Source organism: Pleurodeles waltl, chromosome 9 (genome assembly GCF_031143425.1).
Source record: "Pleurodeles waltl isolate 20211129_DDA chromosome 9, aPleWal1.hap1.20221129, whole genome shotgun sequence".
NCBI classification, from domain to species: domain Eukaryota; kingdom Metazoa; phylum Chordata; class Amphibia; order Caudata; family Salamandridae; genus Pleurodeles; species Pleurodeles waltl.
In genome coordinates this window covers 141,205,312-141,230,894 of record NC_090448.1, presented here as the reverse complement: position 1 = coordinate 141,230,894, position 25,583 = coordinate 141,205,312, and the positions used below count along the sequence as shown (strand labels likewise).

Genomic DNA, 25,583 nt, shown 5'->3' with positions numbered 1-25,583 from the left:
TTTTTTAGAAACTCACAAATTGCGAGTCGCAAAATCTGATGCACAGTAGTGTCTGAGACATTGTTTGCTATTCCCAAATGGGTCGCAAGGGACATGCCTCATTAATATTCATGAGGTAGGTTGCAATTTGCAAAAAGCCCCCCCCAGATGTCCCCAGACCACAGGTTGGGAACCACTGCAGTAGATGAGTTTATAAATGACACTGATGTAAATGTGATATTCAATATTTAAACATTTGAGACCAAACAATAGTAAGACTTGACTAATTTAAATGTAATTGCACATTTTATTCAAATTATTTTATTCAACTCTTTTTTGCAGTTGAAGTAGCATAATTGCATATCTCATCAAGATATGCTGTAGTGATTTGAGACATCTTACAAAATGGATTTATTATTCAATTGAAATCTCGGTTTCAAACAGAGATTAACTGGCTCTGTTCCTACTTGATACTAAAGCGCCAAATGGTCAAAAATATCTATACCTCAAATCATCTTGTCAATGCGTAATTTAATCTAAATCCATAAATATTGCTCTTGTTCAAGTACTTTACCATAATTACAAAATATAGAACATCTCTTTACAAAATATTGTATAATACAGATCATTTACATCAAACCTATTATGTGAATTTACCTATCTAATTCAAAGATTACCTGGCTACAAGTGCATTGTTAAAAATGCAATTACTCCAGTGTGTCCTGCCCTTACTGATAGTCACAAAACAGACTATCTTGTTGACATTTCATTATGTAAACTGGTATCACGAATGAGAGAAATACGTTGCATTTTCTTTTACAATTAGCTTCTGTATGTGGCATTTGACGTAATAATTTTTGAAGAGCTGAGACTACTAGCCTGGCCAAAAATTAAAATAATAACGGATATGCTGAACACAATAAATATGTTGATATCTGACTGATGACGCAGTTAACAACATGGTCTTTTTGATTGTCATCACCCATTAAGTGTCAATCCTCTTCCTCAACACCGCTCAAGAATCCTTGACCTGTAATGAAAACCACCTTCTCCATTATAAAGCGCAACAAGATATACTTGAAACACAGGCACTATATTGCACCTCCGAATGCTTCTTTGGCTCTGTGTTAAACATGGTCAGCATCTCTCTGGTTAGCCGGAGCCACTTCTGTTGGAGGATACCTTAATTCTGCAACTCGTTGTAATCAATCTGCAGACCTTTGCTGATCCACCGCTCTAGCTCCTTGGAGAGGTGACCTCATCTTTACCAAAGCCTGATTCACCTTTCATTCATGTGCCTAGCATCTACTGGCAGTGAGGCACTTCAATTATGTGTAATAAATCATAGCTGTAAGTTTTCCTAAATACTATAATGCTGTAATGCATATCATTTCATCAGCTAAATCTTCTTCGTATTTCACTGGCTCAGGTTCTTCATCGCTATAACCAGGACCAAAGTCTTGAAGTTCCAAATCTTGCCTACTTAAAATGGGAAACATGTCCCCATTTGTCCCATTTTGAATGGTTCCATTGAGAAGATTACTAGCTGCACTTTCCATCTCATCAATAGTCATGTCACAAGCATCAGCAATCTCGTGCTTTGTTGCAGAAACAAATTTTGGATCCTTCGCGTACCGGCCTAGTCCTTCCGATATTAATACCTGAAAAATAAAAATTAGAATAAGGATTAGAAGGCCTCACACATTTCGACTACTTAGATGTCTACGTTCAGCATTATCTCAACAGTTTTTAAAGGAAGATGGTATCATAAAAGAAAAGTGGGCAAATAAGAAATTGAAAATCTAACCCAGACTGCTTAAGTCATGTCACAAAAATGTATTGAGCCTTGCCAAAACTGTGGCCGAATATAGGTCCAGCCACAGGTTTCACCTTTATCCATTTAATACCTATAAGAGATGATATATAACATCCAACAATGGGGACCACTGTGCACATTATTGGAAACTTAAGTCTGTATTTTTTGGAATACCATCCTTCATGAGTATACATTCCTTTCCTGGCTCTGATATGATTCTGTACCACCACCCCCTCTGATAACCCTTGGCTTTGATCCATGCATTGCCTTACTAGGTGATACCGCATTAGTGGCCAAGTAACTCATTTTCCACCTCACCACCACCAGTGATACACAGTCAGCTCTCTAAATTCATCCAATTGGTACTTTAACAAGGCAAATTGTTCCTTTGACATTAAGGGCCTTATAGAACACTGCAAGATCAGTTGCCTTTTCGTCTGGCCACTATTGTCAATCCACACTACTAAATTTAAATGCAATTGTCTAGCCTTTACATCCAGCTCTTACGAGCAGCAGGTAGACATTCTCTTATGGCCAAATGACGGACAAAGTATGCTCACTTGCCCTGGAGTGCTGAACCACTTTGGTGGATGGGGGAGTAGTATGCTAGTACTCCTAGTAGCCTGGAATGTCAAGCACTAGTGACACTGTTACCTGGCAGCATGCATGGAGTGGACAGACTAAAAAAAGACTACAGGTGGGACAAACCTTTGTTCTCAACTGATAAGACCATCTTTCTTTCACATTGGCCGCCAAGTTCTTATCTGGGCACCATGTTCAATACCCAGTGAAACAAACTGCACGAGTAACCTGTTGGTGGTGCCAATAAATCTCTGTCTTTACGCATCTCAAAGCTTGGCAATAGCTGGGAACAAACAAAGGACCTGATTACTACCTTGGAGGGTGGGATACTCTGTCACAAACATGACAGATATCCCACCCGCCATTTTAGAAGTTCCATAGGCTATAAAGGAACTTATTTTACGGTGGACAGGAAATCTGTCACATTTGTGATGGAGTATCCCATCCGCCAAGGTCGTAATCAGGCGCTTAATATGGTTAGGAGCTGACTCCCACCTCCTCACAGCAAAGTCTAGATCAAAACTGAATTGCTCCCAACGTCGGCAAACTAGGGAAATGGGGCAAAGGGACATCAGCTTTTTGTACAGGGCTGAGCAGTGTGTCGAAGTTGAGATGAAACATATTGTGTAGGTTCCATAGTCAACAACATAGCCATCACTCTACAAGTTATGGATGCTCTTCATGACATCATTTTAGAGTGTGACTCATAGACATGTACACACTCTCATTTGAGTAATATAGTTAAAGAAAGGACAAAACTGTCAATATATAATTCAGAAACAAATATACAGCATGTCAATTGGTTACATAATCTCACCTGCACTTCTTCCTGCCAGCATCTTAGTGAGAGTTTACAAAATGTGGATAAAGCCACAAAAGTTAGTACTATTACAAAAAACTTACAGGCATTTAATTCAACATAAACAAATAGCGTATTCCACTAAAATAGTAAGAGAAGATTAATACCTCTCTCCCTGTGGGTGTAAGATAACTCTCTAGTATTGGTTGCCATATGCTAAACATCGCATTTTCAATAGCTTCAGTAAACCCTGATGAGAGAATTCTAATCGTTTATGTTTGTGGTAATGTTCCTAAGGTATGGTGGAGGTGCTAGCAAAACTTGTGATGTCCTGCAATGTTATCTGCTGGTGATGCATTTCTACATGTATAATGGCTGTTAGTGCTGTGATTGTGGCATGTCTGTCGTCGGGTTGAAGGCTTCCCATAACACAACTTTGAGACCCCACAAGGAATGGGTCTTCTCCTTAGTGAAAGCAACATCATAATATGGACTTAAACATGCACAATGGATTGGAAATGGGCAGCTGAGATGCATGTGATGTCACTGAACATAAAAGAAAACTGCATGGAGGTTGAAGGGACGGTGAGACTTTCAGCCAGGTCAGAGGCTTAGAGTACGATGGTCTCCGTTGGGTCTAGTGTGGAGAAAGGCTGGTTTCATGCAGATAATGATGCGGTATGACTGTAGCCCATTCAGGTCACTTACACTAAGGACCATATATGAGGTAATGCCGAAGTTTGTTAATTAGGTTCTCAGATAAAGCAGAAATGCTGTAGGACGCACTACATAAAAGCAAGTCATTTTTATTAATACTAAAATAATTATTATTGTTACTATTATTGTTATTATTATTACTATTATTATTATTATTATTATTATGTTGTAGGTGCATCACAAAACACAGTGAGAAAATGATTTTGGCATTCAAATAGTCACAAGGGCTGATGGATGCCTTCTCGTCTCTGTAGCTGGTTGAATGTTCCCAGTACAATTTTTGCTTCACATAACATGGCAGCATTTACCACCCTGTGTAAGAGCCATTGGTATGGCTGGTGCTGGAAGAATAGTGTTCCATATACACTCAGGTGATGTTCAGTTAAGAGATGAACTCTACAGAAAAACGAACAGTCCCTTGGAGGGATGCAGCGGAAGGGCAATGGGGAATCTGATGGAAGATTACATATCCACCAGAAAGAATGCTGCTAAATATAACTAAGGGCCAAATTTACAAAGGCCTTGCGCCCCTCAGCCCCACATTTGCAGGTTTTTTTTTGCCGCAAATGTGACACTTACAGGTCACTACCATAGAGCCATATTACAAGGTTTGCGCCACCTTGTAAACAATTTGTGCCACATCACGCATAATATATGCATGATGTACGCATAGGGGGTGTTCCCTCATTAGAGGGTCACTAAAAATGTCGCAATGGAATCTACAGGATTCCATTGAACCATTTCTAGCGTCATTTTTAACGTCTGCTCCCATTGATTTCAATGGGCCTCTTAACACTATACTGGAAACCCTAATCCAGTATAGCGTTACAAAAGCATCAAAAAACGCTATTGCCCCTAACATGCGTCATGGTGCACCGTATTGTAAAGACGGTGCTACCATGGTGGCATTAGGGGATGCAATGGGCTGCAAGAAAAGTGGCGCACCACTAATGATGCAACACTTTCTTGTAAATAAGACCCTAAGGCCCTTATTTATATTTTTTTAGCTCTGCATTTGCGTCTTTTTTTTAAGCAAAAGCGGCGCAAACTTACGAAATACAATTGTATTTTGTAACTTTGCGCCGCTTTTTAACGTAAATGAGGTGCTAAAAAAGTATAAATATGGGCCTAAGTGTTCCTCTTTATCAAAACTGCACAAGCAACATTACACAGTAGGCCGGACTCATCTAATCCACTTCAACGAGCGACCAAAAAATTCTTCAAGGTTGTTCTGTAAACTCTGACTTTGCCCCTACCTCTGAAGGAGCGCTAGATGGAGGTTAATAACCACTGTATTCAACTAAGACGTGTACAAGAACCTTTTCTTTCTTTCTGTGAGTTCTGATACCATTGTGGTATTCTTGTTTACTAGCACGTGGATTTCACTGATAAACAGGGTTTCCTATAATGAGATTGTTTGCCTACAAACAGCTCTTCACATCAGACCTTATAAGGTCTGGACTGGAGAGCTGTCCACCAGTAGTTGATTGCAATTGGAAAAAGGATGAAATCGAGATCATCAGCATATGATAAAGCTTGAATGCTACGTTTGGCTGCTAAAGCCAGGTAGAAAGTAGTATAAATTGAAGACACGGGCAATGGTTAGCACAAACCTAATTGAGTCTTAAGATTCTTTTTGCATTTGTTTAGAGGTTTCAAAGAGATGAAAGGCCTTCTTGCCTCAGTTGTTTCAAAGACAATCTTAGGACCTCATTTACAAGACATTTGCACCACCGTTGCATCATTTTGTTTTATACAGAGGTGATACTAAGCAGTGCTTTACACTGTTCCAGATTTACAAACTGATACCTTGGGCCCAATGCATCAGATTGTGAAGACTTGCATCACATTATACCTGCAGCAGGTATAATGTATGCAAGATAGGTGTTCTCTTGTGAAAAGCCATGCAGAACTGATGCAGTGAAATTTACAATTTTTCACTGCGTCGTTCTGCGCCTTTACTGTGTAAGTTTAACGCTAACGCTAACAGCTTTTCTCTATGGGAGCTTTCCTTGCACTGCTGGAGTAGCATCATTTTTTTTACGCTAGTCTAGCAATGAATCACTTTAGCGCCACAGATGCATCAGAACTCTGAGGCATCTATGAAAACAGGCACCAGGGAACTCTGTATTGCAAATACAGCCCATCCATGGTGTCGTTAGGGGGTTGTAGGGCAGTGTAATAAATCTGATGCCTCAGCGCCGCTGCGTCAGATTCTTGTAAGTGACGCCCTTAGTCTTCCAGATGCCTGCCTTTCGGAGGCTGGCTCTCTATGTGTGTGCATAACCAGGCATACTCTGCAGAGAGACTGGGCAACCACACCTTGGTTTACAGAGGTAAAAAATAGACCACCTAATGCTCTAATATTTATGGTAGCTTGGTCGAGCAGTTAGGTCAATCTTGGAGAAGTGCAACGCATTTATTGTACTCATGGTATCAATAAAGCAAGACACACACTCAAAGGAATAACTCGAGACCAATTCACAAAAATACTTTTTTTATAACATTTTTAAAACCAAGACCATTAAAATCGGGTAAGTACTTTTTAAGGTATGATTTTTCAAAGTTTAGCATAAAAAGTATTTTTGTGCGTAAATATGCACCATAGGAATCAATGGGAGAACCTTTTAAAAATACATATAAAATCAGGCAGTGCGTTTAAAAATGTCTCCTTCTGCATATAGGTCATCAAGAAGACCTGTGGGTCAGCTGGAGGAGTGCGGCCGGTTCCCGGTTTTGGCGGGAAAGGCTGCTGAAAAATCCTTGGAGCAGGTGCAAGACCACTGTGGGGGACCACTTGGAAAAGCAACGGGCAGGTGGACTTTGAGGTGAGTCCCCTTGGAATGTAGAGGTTGCCAGGGGTGCAGGACTCAGGGAGGCTGGGTGCAGAGCAGATAAATGAGCCAGGAGCTGTGCACAAAGTGCACAAAGGTGCCTTTGGAAGCAGGAGGTAGGTCACTTTGAGGATCACTTGCAGGTCAGCAGGGCTAGTTTGGTGGTGGTTCTGGTGGTTTCTAAAGTCCCTCAACTGGGGCTTCCTCCTGGTCCGTTTGGAGTTCAAAGTGGACTTTCCTCCCTGGTGTCTGACGCTGAGTGGCCAGTACCTGGGGCTATTGCACTGTTCAGCTACTGGAGGTCACAGTCCCACCAAACTTAGCACACTTGCTGTTTTTTTCCGCACAGTCCGCTGGGTGAAATGTGGCCTTGCTGCAGCATCCGGTTCCTTAGTCAGCAGTCAGTCAGTGAACTGGACTTCACTGATCTTTTGCTCTTTGTTGCAGGAGAGTGATGCCTTCACTCTGGAAGGAGATCTTCAGTGATTTTCAGAAGAGTGGAGGTCATTTGGGGATTTTCAGAGTCCCACCGGTGTCTAAGCAACCCAGCAGTGGTGACTGGCGAGTCCTGGTTGCAGCAGACAGGGTTTGGATCCTTTTTCTTTGTGCAGCAGGAATGCAGTTCTTGAATCTTGGGTCTTCTTTGCTGCTGGTCTTCTTGTGTCTTTGGAATGTGATCTGTAGGTCTAGTGGTGCCAACTAAATACCACATTTAGTGGGTGTTTAGGGGGTATCTAGTAGTCCCCAATAGGTCAACTACCTTAAGGTGGCTACACCCACTATGTGACCACTTTCTGTGGGCAGAAGTCACTTCCCTATCCCTGATAGGCTATTTTCCTACCATACAAGATGGAAGAAAATTAAATGGAGGGATCACCTGGCATGCAACACCTTAGGGGTGGTGCAAGCTGGGGTAGCCACTCCTTCTGTCCTTTGTATGTTTTCCCACATTGCTCCTGCCAAAAGTGGGGGTTTGCAATGGGGGTAGCCATCGGCTGCTAGCAGCAGGGCTGGGGTTGAATTTCAAGGGCAGTAAGCCCTTTGAAGCTCATAGGCAGGGCTGTGCACATTACTAGGGGACACTTCTGCCCAGGAAGGGCTTTATTCTCTGGACCCAGAGAGCATAGATTCTCGCCCCAGGGTTCCAGAATCCTGTCTGGTGGTGGCAGACTGGTTTGAACGGCCAGAACCCATGCCAGGGTAGTTAGCTTTTGCAGAGGGCACCTCTAAGGTGGTCCCGGGGTACATTTAGCAATGAATTCAATACTGCAACCAGTCTGGACTTACCTTTCTGAGTTGTTTGATACCAAACAGCCCAGGGTGCAGAGTGGCGATCATGTAGCTGTGAAACTCATAACTGACCACTGTCCAGCACATGCATGTAAAATGGCAGCTCTGTTCACTTACTATGTCCCAGGTTTGGCAGGGACACAGTAGGGGCATATTGCTCATGCATCTATGCCCACATGCTTGTATAGCAGAACCACACATGGCAGAACCACGCATGGCTTAACAACGCAGTCGGAAAAACAACCGCATCTTAGCCACGCATGCCTTTACCACACATGCTTTTACAACGAATTTCATTGTAAAAGCATGCATAGTAAGGGTATATTTGGTAATGCCATGCGTGGTTGTGTGATACAACCACTCTGACCCTCTCGCCCCCACCCTACACCCTAAAACCTACCCTGCCCTAAAAACTACCCAACCTCCCCACCCCCACCCCTGCCCTAAACGCTAAATCCTACCCAGTCCTGTGTTCAAAACTACCCTGCCCCGTCCTAAACCCTAAAAGCTACCCTGCCCTAAAATCTACCCCTACCTATTGCCCGCCCCATCCTAAACCTGAAAAGCTACCATGCCCTGTCCTAAAACCTACCCCGCCCTGTTCTAAAAACTACGCCAACACCCACCCCTGCCCTAAACCCTACCCTGTGTTAAAAACAACTCCACTCTGTCCTCAAAACTACCCTGACCCCCGTCTGAAACCTAAAACCTAACCCACCCTGTCCTAAGTACTACCCCGATCCCCTCTGAACCCTAAAAGCTACCCTGTCCTAAAAACTACCCTGACCCCACCCTAAACTCTAAAACTTACCCTGTCCTAAAAATGACTCCACTGTGTCCTAAAAACTACCTGACCTCCCCACCCCTGCCCTAAACCCTAAATCTTACCCTGTCCTGTCCCAAAAACTACCTTGCCCTGTGCTAAACCCTAAAAGCTACTCTGCCTTGTCCTAAAACCTACCCCGCCCTTTCCTAAAAACTACCCCTACTCCCCCTGAAGCATAAAACCTACCATTTACTAAAATCGACCCCACTCTATCCTAAACCAAACGACCCTGAACCTTAAAACCTACCCCACCCTGTTCTAAAAATTACCCCGACACCCACTGCACCTTAAACCCTAAAACCTACCCTGTCCTAAAAACTCCCCCACCATACCCTAAAAACTACCCTGACCCCCTGTCCCACCTTGAACCCTAAAACCAACTCCACCCTTTCCTAAAAACGACCCCATCCCCTACCCTAAACCCTAAAAGATACCCTACCCTGTCCTAAAAACTACCCGACCCCCATCCTGTCCTGAACACTAAAACCTACCCCACTGTGTCCTAACAACTACCTGGCCTCCCACCCTGTCTTAAACCCTAAATCTTACCCTGCCCTAACAAGTACCCTGCCCTAAACCCTAAAATCTACCCTGCCCTGTCCTAAAAACGACCCCAAACTCCACCCCACCCTGAACCCTCATACCTGCCCTGTCCTAAAAACTCATCCACCTTGTACTAAAAACTACCTGACACCCTACCACCTAAACTTTAAAACGTATCCTGCCCTGTCCTAAAAACTACCCTGACCCTCTGCCCTGCCCTAAACTCTAAAACCCACACCACCCTGTCCTAAAAACTATCCCACCCTGTCCTGAAAACTACCACCCCGCCCTGAACTACCCCCATCGCCTGCCCCGCCCTGAACCCTAATCAGGCCCTAAAAACTACCCTGACCCACCCACCCCCACCTTGAACTCTAAGACCTACCCCACTGTCCTTAAAAATCTCCCAACCCGCCTTCACCCCACTGTCCTGGCTGCTGCATTCCTCACCCCAGCCCTAAACCCTAACACCTACCCTGCCCTGTCCTAAAAACTACCCAACCCCCACCCTAAACGTTAAAAGCTGCCATGCCCTGTCCTACAATCTACCCCGCCCTGTCCTAAAAACTACCCCAACCCCTGCCCTGAACCTTACAATGTCATAAAAACTACCGCATCCTGTCCTCAAAACTACCCCGACCCCCTGAAACCTAAAACTTCCCCCGCCCGAAACTAAAAACTAGCCGCCCCCCTGACCTGCCCTAAACCCTAAAAGCTACCTTATCCTGTCCTAAAACCTACCCCGCCCTGTCCTAAAAAGTACCCCACCTGCGCCCTAGACCCTAAAACCTACCCTGTCCTAAAAACTACCCCCACCCTAAACCCTACCCTGCCCCATCCTAAAAACTACCCCACCCTAAACCCTAAAATCTACCCTGCCATGTCCTAAAACCTACCCCACCCTGTCCTAAAAAGTACCCCGACCCTGCCCTAAACTATAAAGCCCACCCTGTCCTAAAAACGACCCACACTGTCCTAAAAAAGACCCCGATCTCCCGCTCTGAACCCTAAAAACTACGCCTCCCTGTCCTAAAAATTACCCCGATCTCCACCCCACCTTAAACCCTAAAAGCTACCCTTTCCTAAAAACTCCCCCACCTCGCCCTAAAAACCACCCTGATCGCACCATGAAACCTAAAACCTACCCCACCCTATCCTAAAAACGACCTCGACCTCCACCCTAAACCCCACCCCACCCTGCCCTAAAAACTACCAGACCCCCCACCCTGCCCTGAACACTCAAACCTACCCCGCCCTAAAAACTACGTGACCCCCCATGCCACCCTAAACCCTAAATCCTACTCTGCCCTGTCCTAAAAACTACCCCACCTCTGCCCTAAACCCTAAAAACGACCCTGTCCTGTCCTAAAAGCTACCCCGCCCTGTCCTAAAAACGACCTCCCACCCCACCCTAACCCCAAAAACCTACCCTGTTCTAAAACCTAACACGACCCCCTGTTCCCGCCCTAAACCCTAAAACGTACCCTGCCCTGTCCTAAAAAATACCCTGACCTCCACCCTAAACCCTAAAACTTACCCTCTCCTAAAAACTCCTCCAACCTGTCCTAAAAATCACCCCCACCCCACCCTAAAACCTACTCCACCCTGTCCTTAAAACTACCCCGACCCCATAATAAACCCCAAAACCTATACTGTCCTAAAAAACTACCCCACCCTGTCCTACAAACTACCCTGACCCCCCGCTCTGCCCTAAACCCTGAAACCTACCTCATCCTGTCCTAAAAACGATCCTGCCCTGTCCTAGGTATGTTTGGTAATGCCATGTGTGATTGTGTCATGAAGCCCCCCTGACCCCTCGCCCTAAAACCTACCCTGGCCTAAAATCGACCCCGCCCTCTCCTAAAAACTACCCCAACCCCTGCCCTGAACCTTACAATGTCCTAAAAACTATTGCATCCTGTCCTCAAAACTACCCAACCCCCTGCCACGCCCTGAAATCTAAAACCTCCCCGCCCTAAACTAAAAACTAGCCGCCCCCCTGATCTGTCCTAAACCCTAAAAGCTACCTTGCCCTGTCCTAAAACCTACCCCGCCCTGTTCTAAAAAGTACCCAACCTGCGCCCACAACCCTAAAACCCACCCTGTCCTAAAAACTGCCCCACCCCGCCCTAAACCCTACCCTGCCCCGTCCTAAAACTACCCAACCTAAATCCTAAAATCTACCCTGCCGTGGCCTAAAACCTACCCCACCCTGTCCTAAAAACTACCCCACACTGTCCTAAAAACGACCCGATCCCCCGCCCTGAACCCTAAAAACTACGCCTCCCTGTCCTTAAAATGACCCCGACCTCTACCCCACCTTAAACCCCAAAACCTGCCCTTTCCTAAAAACTCCCCTACCCTGCCCTAAAAAAACTACCCTGATCCCATCATGAAACCTAAAATCGACCCCACCCTATCCTAAAAATGACCCCGGCCCCCTCCCTAAACCCCACCCCACACTGTCCTAAAAATGACCCAATCCCCCGCCCTGAACCCTAAAAACTACGCCTCCCTGTCCTTAAAATTACCCCAACCTCTCCCCCACCTAAAACCCCAAAACCTGCCCTTTCCTAAAAACTCCCGTACCCTGCCCTAAAAACTACCCTGATCCCATCATGAAACCTAAAACCTACCCGCCCTATCCTAAAAATTACCCCGGCCCCCACCCTAAACCCCACCCCACCCTGTCCTAAAAATTACCAGACCCCCACCCTGTCCTGAACCCTCAATCCTACCCCGCCCTGCCCTAAAAACTACCTGACCCCCATGCCACCGTAAACCCTAAATCGTAATCTGCCCTGTCCTAAAAACTACCCCACCTCTGCCCTAAACCCTAAAAGCTACCCTGTCCTGTCCTAAAAGCTACCCTGCCCTGTCCTAAAAACTACCTCCCACCCCGCTGTAAACCCAAAAACCTACCCCGTTCTAAAACCTACCCCGACCCCCTGCCCCCGCCCTAAACTCTAAAACGTACCCTGCCCTGTCCAAAAACTACCCTGACCCCCACACTAAACCCTAAAACCTACTCTTTCCTAAAAACTCCCCTAACCTGTCCTAAAAATCATGTCCACCCCGCCCTAAACCCTAAAACCTACTCCACCCTGTCCTTAAAACCACCCTGACCCCACAATAAACCCCAAAACCTACACTGTCCTAAAAACTACCCCACCCTGTCCTACAAACTACCCTGACCCCCCGTTCTGCCCTAAACCCTAAAACCTACCTCACCCTGTCCTCAAAACTATTCTGCCCTGTCCTAAAAACTACCCTGACCACGTCCTGAACCCTAAAACCTACCCCACTCTGTCCTAAAAAATTACCCCAACCCCCTCCCCCTCTGCCTGCCCCCCACCCTAAATCTTAAAACCTACAGCAGCTTGTCATAAAAACTACCCGACCCCTCCACCCCTTCCCTGAACTCTAAAACCTACCCCACTGTCCTTAAAAATACCCCAACGGCCCCAGCCCACTTACCCGGCCTCTGCGTTTCTCTTCCCGCTGTTTCTCCTGTGTGCCTGAACTACGTTAATGCATGGTGCCTTAACCACGCATTTGGTGGTTCAGGCACATGCGTGGTTCAGGACAAGCGTGGTAATGCTTGCGTGCTTACGGCCTCCGTGGCTCCGGCTGGGTTGTAAAGGCCCTTTCCCTGCGCACACATGAGGTATAGTGCAGCCTGCCTTAGGGCTGGAAGGCCTGCCAGAGTGGTGACTTACCTATATTGCATGCAGTGTATAGTTGACAGGACACAGGCTGTATGACATGTCAGTTTTGCATTTTAGGATTGCACAGGACACTCAGCCTTCAATGGCAGTGCTGGGTGCAATTGGATGCATGGTCCTTGAGGGTGGCACAAACTGTGCTGCCACGCTTGGGGGGCTACCCTTGGCACCTCATGCCATGGGTACCTTAATACCATTTATGATGGACCTATAGGGGTTCCTAAATGAGTTTACAATTCTGCCAATGCATCACAACAATTTTGGGAAAGAGATCTGGCCTGGTTAGCAGCGGCCCTGGGCACTAACAACTTTGAAATCGCATCAAATACTAGGCAAAAAGTGGGGGTTAACCATGACAAAAGAGGCCTTTTCTTAAAGTGTTTGTCTCTCACACATTATTCACCACACTGCAACACAGTGCGTCCCATAAGACAATAGCACACAAGACATGGAAACACTTCCCACGTAGTATCAAAACAAAGACAACATCTTTCCAACCACACACCCTACACACAGTAGCGTGAAGCCACGTAGGGAAGCGCTTCAGCGCCCCACACAGGAGTTGTAAGCAGTTTATAAATGTTGGAATACATTACAATATTTTGTGGTCAACAAGAATGTGCTTAGGAAGAAAGCCATCATCCATAGACAATGGAACGAATGGCTGACTGGATTAACACGTTGCCCCGTTCTGTGGTATGCGGAAGCAAAATGTGAAGGACACAAAGACAGAGCAATGGATGAAATGGGATGACTGAAACTCCCTGTAAGTATATTTTATAGGTAGATTTTTGGTAAAATCGAAAGGCCGTGGCTAACGCTAGACCTAAACACCAGTTAGACTTTGAACTGCAAACATGCCCCATTCCAAGCGGTATTACTATTGCATTGAAACAATGTAACATTGCAATATTGCAGAAAGGAAAGTTTGGAAGGAAATAGCACCTCTTTCTTGAGCGGGAGGCCGGTGGAGGCAGAAGGCTGGTCTGCGGCACTGTGTCTCTTACCCTGGGAATCCCACCAGACCATCAGCACTCACCCACTTATGCTAGAGTGCACATTCCAAGGTCACCAATTGGGTGGAATCAGCAAGAATGCACTATATTATCTGATAACTATTGAAAACTACTTCCTTGAACACTAATGGGCGCATCAGCAATGAAGGGACCCGCGGAAAGAGAGACGCAGTCTAGTCTCTCCGCGGGTTGATTCGGGACAGGGGAAATGGCGCGCAAGGCGCCCGATTGGACAGAAGGTAAGTGGGGGCGGGTTCTCTAGTTAGGTTTATAAGGGGGGTGGAGGGTGGGGTCGGCCCTTTTGCGCGCCGACTAGGAGGGAAGGAGGTGTAATTTAGGTACCACCCACCCACCCAGCTAGGAAGACAGGGGGAGGAAGGGTTTTTAGTTAGGTATATTAGTTATGTCAGGTAGGGGGGGTCAACAGTCATTTAGGACAGGTGAGTTGTAAAGAGGTAGCAGGAGATGGGGGAGGGTGGAGAGCCAGGTGCGGGCTTGTCCACCCTTCCAGGGGGAAAACAAGGAGGTGAAGCATCAGAGCGGGGAGGGGTAGGCTACAGGCAAGGAAGGCATGGGCGGAATAGGGGAGCATATACGGCAGGAAAATTGAAGGGAGACATTTGAGGAGAAAATGAAGGCGAGGGAGTTTTGTAAAAGTTAAAGTCTGCTTTAAAGATATGCAGTTAAAAGTTTTAAAGTATTGTTTGTGTTTAAATCCTGTTCTAATAAAATGACCTTTTACACCAACAAGAGCGTCACGTATGTATGTCCCGAAGGTCTCTTCACACAACGATAAATGTATTTATTCACTTTGGTAAAATATGTGTTATTCTGAATAGAGCTGGAACCAAGAAGCCACGACCAAATAACAATTGGTCAATAGATTCGCCTTTTTGTAGCAAGTCATAAATATGGTTTTTGGCAGGGCTCGCGGTCTTTGCAGCTGACAGGCCATGTGTCCTCAGAGGGGCTCTTTTGTCTCATGAGGAAGCCTGTAATTAGTTAGCACACTGAACACCAAGGTCACGGTCTCCACAGTATTTCACTTTCCCTATTCAAGCGTCTGTGCCTGGCTCGCATCGAGGACTGCAAGAAAAGGCAGAAATGTTTCACCGACAGGATTCACAGAACTCCTATTTAAAGTATTTTCACTGGTGCTAGATACGTGCCAGCATTCAGTTAGATTTAGCAGGAACAAGGTAGATATTTCTTAACCGTCGAAAATAACGTGTTTCGACTGGGATTCTTCTAACCATGTCATGCATCGTGTATCAGAAGTGTTCTTCATATCCTGAACAATGTATGGTCTTGGGCTATTTCAAGGCAGTCTTACAAAAAGGATGTGATTTCCAACCGTTTTCAGAAAACGGCCACAGGAAAATGGTTATACGTCATTGACTAATTGGAATGAGAGTTAATTTGAATGCCACAAATAATGTGAGATGTGAGAATTAATTATTATTAGACAACATAACAAGTATTTTTTATATGAAAATACTAAAGGCCTCATTAACAGTTCAGCGGATGGTTTTGCCACTCCTCCGAACTTCCGAGGGGGAGGTTGTCACCACAGTGGCTACCACCCTGCCAGGCCCATTAAGAGTTTCCTGCTAGGTCAGCAGGCGGAAACCTGTGTTTCCACTCACTTACCTAGCGGGAAACACTCTACAGCATTGTCTCTGGCTTGTAATCAAGCAGGTGGCAAGGCTGTAGGATGCTGGGTGCACAGGCACCCTCGCAATGGTCACTGTCTGCAAAGCACACAGTAAACATTGTGATGATGCTGGTCAGGGGGTCCTCTGCACCCATTCTCCACCAGCCTTCTCATGGCAGTGTTAAGGCCATGAATTCGCTGGTGGAGAATGAGGTCGTAATCCCCAGGGCAGCGCTGCCCTGGTGGATTAGGACTGCCACAAGCGCCAGACTGCCAGGATAACTAATCCTGATGGTGCTGGGGTCCAACCACTGCATGACCGCCGTGGTCATAATGTGGCGCTCGGAACGCTGCACTGGTGGCGGTCCAACCACCATCACAAGTCTGGCAGTCAAGTGACTGCCAGAGGTGTTTTAAGACAGCTGGGTTAGAGAGGTTTCAAAGTGTCATAAGACAAGGGCCAAAGGAACATGCACAGTTTGAAATTAAGTGCCCAGGCGGCCCACCCTCCTAACTGCTGCAGCCGCTCAGCAGGCCCCGCCCCACCCTGCCACTCGTTTCAGGACGGTGGATGAAAAATAAAATGGTAATGAATAAACTTTATTACCATATTATTTTTAATCCTTGGAATTTTGGAGGGCATTTTATTTGGTAGAGCAACGCTCCTCTGCTGTAATGGAAGAGCTGCCCCTGATTATTATATATTAATGACTGCTTAAGGGCACCCAACTTCAATTCACTCCTTTGTTGCCTTAGTGTAAATATGTATGATATCAATACCATCCCACTGACTGACTAATATAATACAAATACATTATTTTTAAGTTGACATTGCGACTCTCATGTCACATGTTGTGAATTCTAATAAATTAAAAGAAAAAGAGGAAGCTAACAGGGGCCTTTCCTTTCGCCTCCCAAGGATATGTATGAATGATTTTTTCCTTTCCATTCTGGGTACAGTTAGCTTTAGCTGTGTATAACAAACACAGTATACATATATATATATATATATATATGTATATATATATTATATATATATATGTATATATACGCACACACACACACACATATATATATATTTTTGTTACAACAAAAACTCCTGTTTTCACCCCATCCATGTCAAAACACCACACCTTATGTTGGCTTAGGAGATAGGTGGCACAGTACTCATGGCAAACTTCTTTTTATTTCTCGTTTCTTTTATTTACGGAAGTGCAAACAGTGCAGTAATGGCTAAGGTGTTTCGGCTGGAGCTTTCCACTGGGCCATAGAGTTTACAAGTGTAGAGTTTCATTTCAAAGGAACAAAGGGCCTCATTTACAGGAATCTGATGCATCGCCATGTCTAACGCTTCCCACACATCTTCTAATGATGCCATGGATGCTCTGTATTTACAATAGAGAGCTCCATGGCGCATGTTTTCACAGATGTGTCAGAAATTCTGATGCCTCTGCTGGCACTAAACGTAGACATTGCTAGAGGAGCATTGTTAAACTGATGCAACTCTAGCAATGCGAGGAGTCTCCCATAGGAAAAAGCCCTGTGCCAAATGTACGTCTGCTATGAGCAGACGGTAAACTTTTGATGCAGTGAAGTCGCAGAATGACACAGTGAAATTATGTAAATTTCACTGCGTCAGTTCAGCGTGGATTTTCCTATGGGAACGCCTACCCTGCATAGATTATATCTGGCACAGGTATAATGTGACACATGGCTTTACAAATTGACGCATTGGGCCCAATGCTTCTGTTTCTAAATATGGAGTAGTGCACTGCTAGTGCCACTGTTGCGTCAAAAAGAAATTATGGAGCGGTGGCACAAAGGGCTTGTAAATGAGCCCCAAAGTCTCTTAATCATCAACTCTTTAGAAACATCTAGACTGCTCAACCATCTGTCTGACGCGTTCCCTCAATGTCCACAATATTGGTGGTTTTTTGTTTTGTTCTATGTAATATGATTTCAAGAGGAAAAATAGATTAAAGGCGGGACTTGTGAGTTGTTAACATTTCTGGATGGTACAGAGTAACAAATTACAATTTGTACTTTGAATATTATTGAGATTGTTATTTTTGCAAACGATAAAGACTAAAGGTTCAAATGAGCAGCAACCTTTTTGGTGCTTTTATTATTGATGATTTTATGTTAAGGACTGCTTACGGGCACCCTATTTCAGTTCACTTGTCTGATGCTTAGTGGACATGTATGAATAATATTTTCTTTTTAAGTCTGGCTACAAATAGCTTTAGTAGCTTTAGCTGTGTATTATGAGAAAAGTGTAATCTATTCTTCAAGAAAACACAAAAAGAGTGTGTGTGTATATATATATATATATATTTTTTTTTTTAAGATTACAGGGTCGTTATAGTTAGGTTCTGAATTTCCTTGCACAAAATCATAGAAATTGAGCAGTTATAGTTATGGTCAGCTCAAGTAACTATCACTCATGCCCTAAGGTAACTATAACTTGCACCCTTGTCATGCACAGTTTTCTCCTCAATAATTTTACTGCAAATGTTACATTGATATTATCAATGATGTCATGAGTGATGTAATATCTGGGGTACTTAGGAGTGCTTGGCTAGGGCAAGTTATAGTTAACTTAGGTTACAAATTCTAATCACTTGAAATACCTCTAACTATAACAGGTAGACTTCTATGAACTGTAAAATCTGAATCTAATTTTAACGTCCCTGTAAACATTGTTTCTTTTAGTGAATTTTTAAGGCATTTCTAAGGTTTTTTTAAATTCTGTTTCCTAACTATAAAGCCCCTGTAATCTTTGGTTTTTTTCCAGTGAATTTCTGTTAAGTAAAATGCCTATCGCAATGCACGGTGGGGGCCTAGCCTGGCATCGTTCTGCTCCCACCGAAGCTCCTGACCCCTCTTCCTTGCCATCTATTGTCTAAGTCCATGCCCCTGCTCCCTCATTACAGCCCTGTGTGGTTGTTGTTCTGCCACTGCCCTTTCCGCTGCCCTTAACATTTAGCTTGCTGTCCCATCCACCTCCTCCCTACCCTCTGTTGTTTGACTCCATGCATCAGCCCTCTCCCACCTGCCATGCATGGTTTGATGTGCTGCCACCGCCCTCCATTTAGCTTGATGTCCCTGCCTACTCCTCCTGTCCTCCACTTCCTGATTCTGAGTCTGTCATTGTCCTCCTGCTTAGCTTTTGTGCTTAGTTTGCTGCCCGTACACTCCTTCCCCTACCTTTCGATGTTTGCGTGCCTGCCCCTGCTCCCTCCTTTTTGCCCACCTGCTGCTGCCCCTCCTATCCAGTCTGAGTGTTCTATTGAGCTGCCACTGCCACTGCCACTCTCATCTGTCTAGCATGGTCAGATGACTGCCACCTGTCCCAGCCTCCTCCACCCTACCTGTTCAAGTTCCATGCCCCTATCCTCTCCCTCCTGTCTTCTATGGTCCACTTTCCTGTCATTCCATTCTGCTCTCCAGGCTTTGTTGTACTGCGACTGCTTCTCCTGCCTAGCCAGTGTGTTCTGCTGTGAAGCCCATTCTCCACCCCTTCTGTTCTCTGTGGTCCATTGTGCATGCCCATGCCCTCTCCCTCTCCCTCTTGCCCACTATGGCCATTGTGCTGCCACTAACTTTACCGCTTGCCATGCATGGCCTTCTGTGCCACTACAGCACTTCCCATCGGCCCTGTGTGGTCAGCTTGTTTGCCCCAACCCCATCCCACCTGAAACACTGCAACTGCACCAAAAGAAACGGAGGCTGCATCGCCATAATACACAAGGAATCGATAACCAGCACCATCAACAATGACAAAACCACACCGATCATGGAACACATGAACTCCCAGCCCCACACCAGTGACAACACCACCATCAAAGGCACCCTTGTATATAGACCACCAGGACAAAGAATCAGTCTCAGCAGTGCCATCAGTGAATTCATCACCCCACTTGCCATTGAATCCGAACACTACGTCTTTCTGGGAGTCCTGGGAGACCTCAACTTCCACCTGGAAAACACCACTGACACCAACTCCACAACCTCCTGGAAAGGCTAACCAACATCCACCTCAAGCAGCTAGTCACTGACCCCACGCATAAAGCAGGATCAGTTACAGCCACACCTCGGAACTCACTTTGTTTGGCCACTCCATAGTACACTTCACCCTCCCCAGATCCCTTCCCCCGCACCGCCCCTTCGGCCACAACCCCCTTCCCCGGGTGGACGAAGGTCACTCAGCAGCAATAGTCTGATGTCCTTAGCACCTTACATCCCAATGTCATCTCCAACTTTAATCAGGCAGTACAGAACTTTAACGATCATCAGCGCTGTCGACCTGGTCACCCTTACCTAGCCAGCCAAGACCCACAGAACTGCCAAACAAGCCAGCTGGTACATCCGGAAACTCAGCAAATCAAACTGCAGGTGCAAACAATTGGAGAGAAGGTGGTGCACCAGCAAGAACCACAATGACCAATCCACCTACAAATCAGCCTCCTACAATTACCACCGCCAGAGAAAAGCTGAAAAAAAGAGGCTCTGACCCGCCGGATCAAGACCAGCACCAACAAGACCAAGGAACTCTTCACCATCATCAGAGAGTTTGTCTGCCCATCAGCCATCAAAACCTCCATTTTCCCCCACACAGGAACTCTGCGATGCCCTTGCCAACCACTTTCACAACAAGATGAAAAACATCTATTTTAATTCAATCCCCACGCCTCCGACCTCTTCAGCATCCCATCAACCACCACCACTGACTACCCGCTTACTGCAAGAGGAAAACTCAACTCACCAAAGACTACCACACTCATGAGATCCATCCACTCAGGAGCACCCACTGACCCTCGTCCCCACAGGATTTTCAAGCGCAGAAGAGACTAGATCAGCTGCCAGCTCACCACCATCATCAATGACTGGTTAAACACCACCACATTTCCAGAAACCTGGAAACATGCAGGGATCAGACCCTTCCTCAAGGAACCTTCAGGAGACCCCCAGCAAGTTTCAGAACTACCACCCTATCTCTCTGCTCCCATTCCCTGCCAAGGTCCTGGATAAGGCAATCAACCTCCAACTCAATGAGCACCTGGAGAGAAACAACCTACTAGACCCATCCCAATCAGGCTTCAGAGCCAATCACAGCACTGACACAGCTCTGCTCGTAGCAACAGATGACATCCATGCCTTGCTTGACAGAGGAGAAGCAGTCACCCTGATCCTACTCGACCTCTCCAACTCCTTCGACACAGCTTTCCACCACATACTCATCAACCAACTACGATAGATTAGGATCACAGACAATGCACCCAAATTAATGTCATCCTTCCTCACAAGATGCACCCAAAAAGTCTGCCTCCCACTCTTCACCTCATAAGCCAAGAACACCATCTGAGGTGTCCCCCAAGACTCCTCCCTCAGCCCAACACTATTCAACATCTACATGACACCACTCGCAGACATTGCACAACTTCAAAATCATGCCCTATGCTGATGACACACAGATCATCCTCTCACTTTCAACAAACCTCACACAGATGAAGATCACCTTCCACAAGTGTATGAAGAACCTGTCCACGTAGATGAGGGACAACTGCCTGAAGTTCAACACAACCAAAACGGAGATTCTGATCTTTAGCAGACACTCAGCCCTTTGAAATGACTCCTGGTGGCCATCAGAGGTTGGACCCACACCCACGCCAAAAGATCACGCCTGCAAACTCTGCAACATCCTTGATAGTGAACTCTCCATGAAATGCCAGGTCAATGCCGTTTCCACAGCCTGCTTCCACATGCTCTGCATGCTCAGCAAGATTTTTAAGTGGCTCCCCATCGGCACAAGGAAGACAGCGATGCAGGTCCCCATCACCAGCTGACGGGACTACAGCAACGCACTCTACGCATGCACCACCACTGAACACATTCAAAGACTCCAGACGATCCAAACACTGATGCCGGACTGATCCTCAACCTACCTAAGAGAACTCACATCACCCAGCACCTGAAGGACCTACACTGGCTCGCGATCCAGAAGAGATGTCACTTCAAGTTTTTGACCCATGTCTACAAAGCCCTCCATAACCAAAGATCCACCTACCTGAAACACCCTCTTCACCGCCCAGGAACCTCTGCTCCGCACACCTTTCAATCGCAAAGATACCACGCATATGCTGCTGCTGCACCAGTGAATGCTCCCTCTCCCACCTCACCACAGAGGCCTGGAACGCCCTCTTACTAGTTGCTCATTAGAACACTGTAGTAGCTGCTGTTCACCAGGGAGTTAACTGGCATTCTGCTGCTAGTTTTGAAAGTGCATGTTTCACTCTAGATGTCAGAATGTTTTAATAAAATAGAAGATGAAAATATTTGAGGGCTCACTTAAAAGGTGTCCTAATTTTCTTTCTACAGTACTAACCATTATTTCTATGAGAACATGAAACCCCTTGTTTTGTTCCTTTCTAAATTAAATGTTTTAGGTTTTACCAGTTGGATTCAATAAGGATGGGTACAGGTATGCTACACTTTTGCCATAAGTAAAACTGTTAGTGTTCTAGTTGTTCTTTCGAACCATATGGGAGGCTGCAGTAGAACACAAAGGAATCAACTGACAGGCTGCTCCTTATTGGAAGTACAACAGGAAGATATTGGAGAACTGAAAATGTGTCCTAATTTTAATGTCTACAGCACTAACCATAATTTCTAAGACTAAATGAACCACCTAATTTTGTTCCTGTCTAAAACAAATGTTTTAAATCTTACCAGATTCAATCAAGATGACTTCAGGTGTGTCACACTTTTGTCATAAGTGAGACTGCTAGTGCTCTAGTTCTTTTCAACACACAAGGAGGCTGCAGAAGAACGCTGGGGAATCAACTAACAAGCTGATCATATTGGAAGTAAGGGGCATATTTATACTCTGTTTGCACCGAATGTGCGTCAAATATTTTGACACACATTCAGGGTAAACCGTGCACCATATTTAAACTTTGACGCCCACGGACATCAAAATTCCTCTGTGTGCGTCATTTTTGGGATGCGGGAAACTGCCTTGCGTTAATGACATGCAACGTAGGCGTTCCCGCCCAAAAAATGACTTTAAGGCCTGTGCACCTCATTTATACTCCAGCATCATTTTGACGCACAGGAGGGGGCAGGCCTTAAAAAATGGCGCACAGCCTGATGTGCACTGTTTTTTAACGCCTGGGTTAGGGCAGGGGTTAAGGGACCTCTGGGCACACTTCCATGGTCTCTGACCATGGAAGGAGTCCAGAGGTGCCCTTCTCTGCCCCCAGGGACACCCCCTGCAACCCTCGCCCACCCCTGGAGGACACCCATGGATGGGGGGACCCATCCCAGGTAAGTACAGGTAAGTTGAGGTAAGTATTTTCTTTTTTTTTTTTTAAAGTGGCATGGGGTGCCTAATTTGGCCCTACATGCCACTGTGCCCAATGGCCATGCCCAAGGGACACAAGTCCCCTGGGCATGGCCATTGGGCAAGGGGGCATGACTCCAGTCTTTGCTAAGACAGGAGTCATTTCAATGGGGGTTGTGCGTCAAAAAATGGCACAAGTCCAGTTTGAGGCATGATTTTTGCCTCAAACCTGACTTGCACCATTTTTTGACACACAACCCCCATTTTCCCCTATGCCGGCGCTACCTGGTTTGAGTCATTTTTTTGACTCAGGCCAGTCCGCAGCGCTGGCTAACATCATTCCTTAAATAAGGCACCTGCATGGCGTGTAGGAATGGCGTTAGCCGGCGGTAAAACTTTTTACGCAAACCAGCGCCGGCTTGCGTCAAAAAGTATAAATATGGGCCTAAATGTTTTACTGAGAATGTCAGACTACATTCTCATTTGGCTGAGAAAGATAGTTGTGAATTTACAGAAAATATGCTTTCATTTTAGCTTATGGAGCACCTTCAATACCCTCTATGGGAAAATCATGAGAAAACTGTTTTCTCTAAAACATGATTGATGAAATCCCAGCAGAAGGCTTTTTCATAGGGCAAAATCACCTTATTAAAAAATGATTTATATTGGAACAAAAATCTGTTATCACCCTTTATACATTCTCCTTTGAGTGACCCTCAAAACCTGCCATTCACTACAATGCATTTCAATGGGTGCTATCATGTATTTTGGTCCCAAGATGGCTGCCACCATTTTCTGGTTGAAGCGCTGACAGCCAATATCAGATCTCACCATGGGATGTGGGCTTAGGTTCCACCCAGATATCTCTATTTCTTTTCCTTAAATATCTCAAAAACTAATGAAAGGATTTACACAGCATACCAAAAAGTGTGCTTTCTGGACTAAGAGCTACTGTTCTGTCAAATGTTGTGTTATTCCATCCAGTGGTTCGGGCTCTAGTCGTGTTCCTAATCCCTATGAGAATTAACAAGGGAAACCCACTTTTGTGATCCCCCTTTTTTTCATCCCCTGCTTGACAGATCACTCTGATACTTTCCATATACAACAAGACCCCAGAGGACACTTTTTTGGGAAGATTTCATGAAGATTCGTCAAACAGCGCCAAAGATATAGCCAAGTCAAAAATCTCTTTTCCTATGGAAACTAGGCCCCAACTATAGCTACATACTGGCGACTGCAAGTAAGTAATAATATATGTGTGTGTAATGTGATGGAATATAAAGAGGCATTTATAAAGTGCAAGCTGTTGCCCCCGCAGCAAAAAAAAATGCAAAAAAATGAATGTGACACAAGTGTGGTCAACAGGCTTAGAGAAAAATAGAGTAGCAGAGTGAATCAGAGATACCAAAGATCCAGGTTTTTTGCTTCTTCCTACAAGAAAGTTAAGAGTCTAAAAATCTTAATTGTGTGGGTAGATGATTCTGTGTGTGTGTGTGTGTGTGTGTGTGTGTTATAACTACCTGCTTGTGACTGCCAATAGGAAATGTGTGTGTATGTGCGTGTGTGTGTGTGTGCTTATGTATTAGTTACTAACTTGGTTGGCAGTCAGTGAAACTCACTGCATTTTGCGGAGTTTACATTTTGGCACTGACTTCAGAATAAGGGGTGTATTACCTAAGATTGAGAGCCTTGTTTGCATCACAAATCACTGCAAGATCTTTTTTTCCCAATTTAATTTCCAGTACAAAACTTGCTTTATGCTGCAAATTCTCTGCAAATGGCCTAGTGCCACTTTACGTTACTTAGTCCCTGATTACAACTTTGGAGGAGGGTGTTAATCCGTCCCAAATGTGACGGATAGCCTACCCACCGTATTACGAGTTTCATAGGATATAATGGACTTGTAATACAGAGGGTGGTATATCCGTCACATTTGGGACGGATTAACACCCTCCTCCAAAGTTGTAATCAGGAGCTCCATGGGTAGTGCAAGGGTATCACCATGCAACCACCCCTAGTTATTTATGCAAATCCCTATCTACTAAAAACATGAAGACAGAGATTTTTTTTCAAACAATAATGCCCATTTAAAATAGGTGGTCATTTCTTTTCTGACTTTGCATGTGACCTGCACTGTACAGCCCACATGCAGAGTAGGAAACATTTTAAAGTTACCGTAAGCATATTATTTAGTACTAGAATAGTACCCTTTCAGTACAAAATCTAAACCTGACTGACGCTGGCACCTTTGCACAGTGGTGCAAAGGTATGTGTGTGGTGCTAGGGCATTAGGAGGGCAGTGCTACCTCTCTGTATATGTACCACTTCCCTGCTCTCTCCTTACAGAACGCAGAGTGGCATTTTTGAGTGTTGTGCTGCATTTCATGAGAATTTAGTAAATAGAACCTTGAGTCATTGGAGGTGTGGCATAAAGTAGTACCGTCATTTTCATCTTGGGTC

At 45.2% G+C, this 25,583-nt stretch overlaps 1 protein-coding gene across 2 annotated transcripts in view; it reads right to left on the bottom strand.

The window, feature by feature from the left end:
• Positions 1-272: 272 nt before the first annotated feature.
• CACNA1D (calcium voltage-gated channel subunit alpha1 D) overlaps positions 273-25,583 on the bottom strand; it is a 1,248,477-nt gene continuing 1,223,166 nt past the window's right edge. For both annotated transcript variants that reach the window (XM_069206436.1, XM_069206437.1), the window contains exon 47: positions 273-1,640. In XM_069206436.1, coding sequence (XP_069062537.1) covers positions 1,347-1,640 — 294 coding nt within the window. In that variant the 3' untranslated portion in view covers positions 273-1,346. The remainder of the gene's footprint in view (positions 1,641-25,583) is intronic.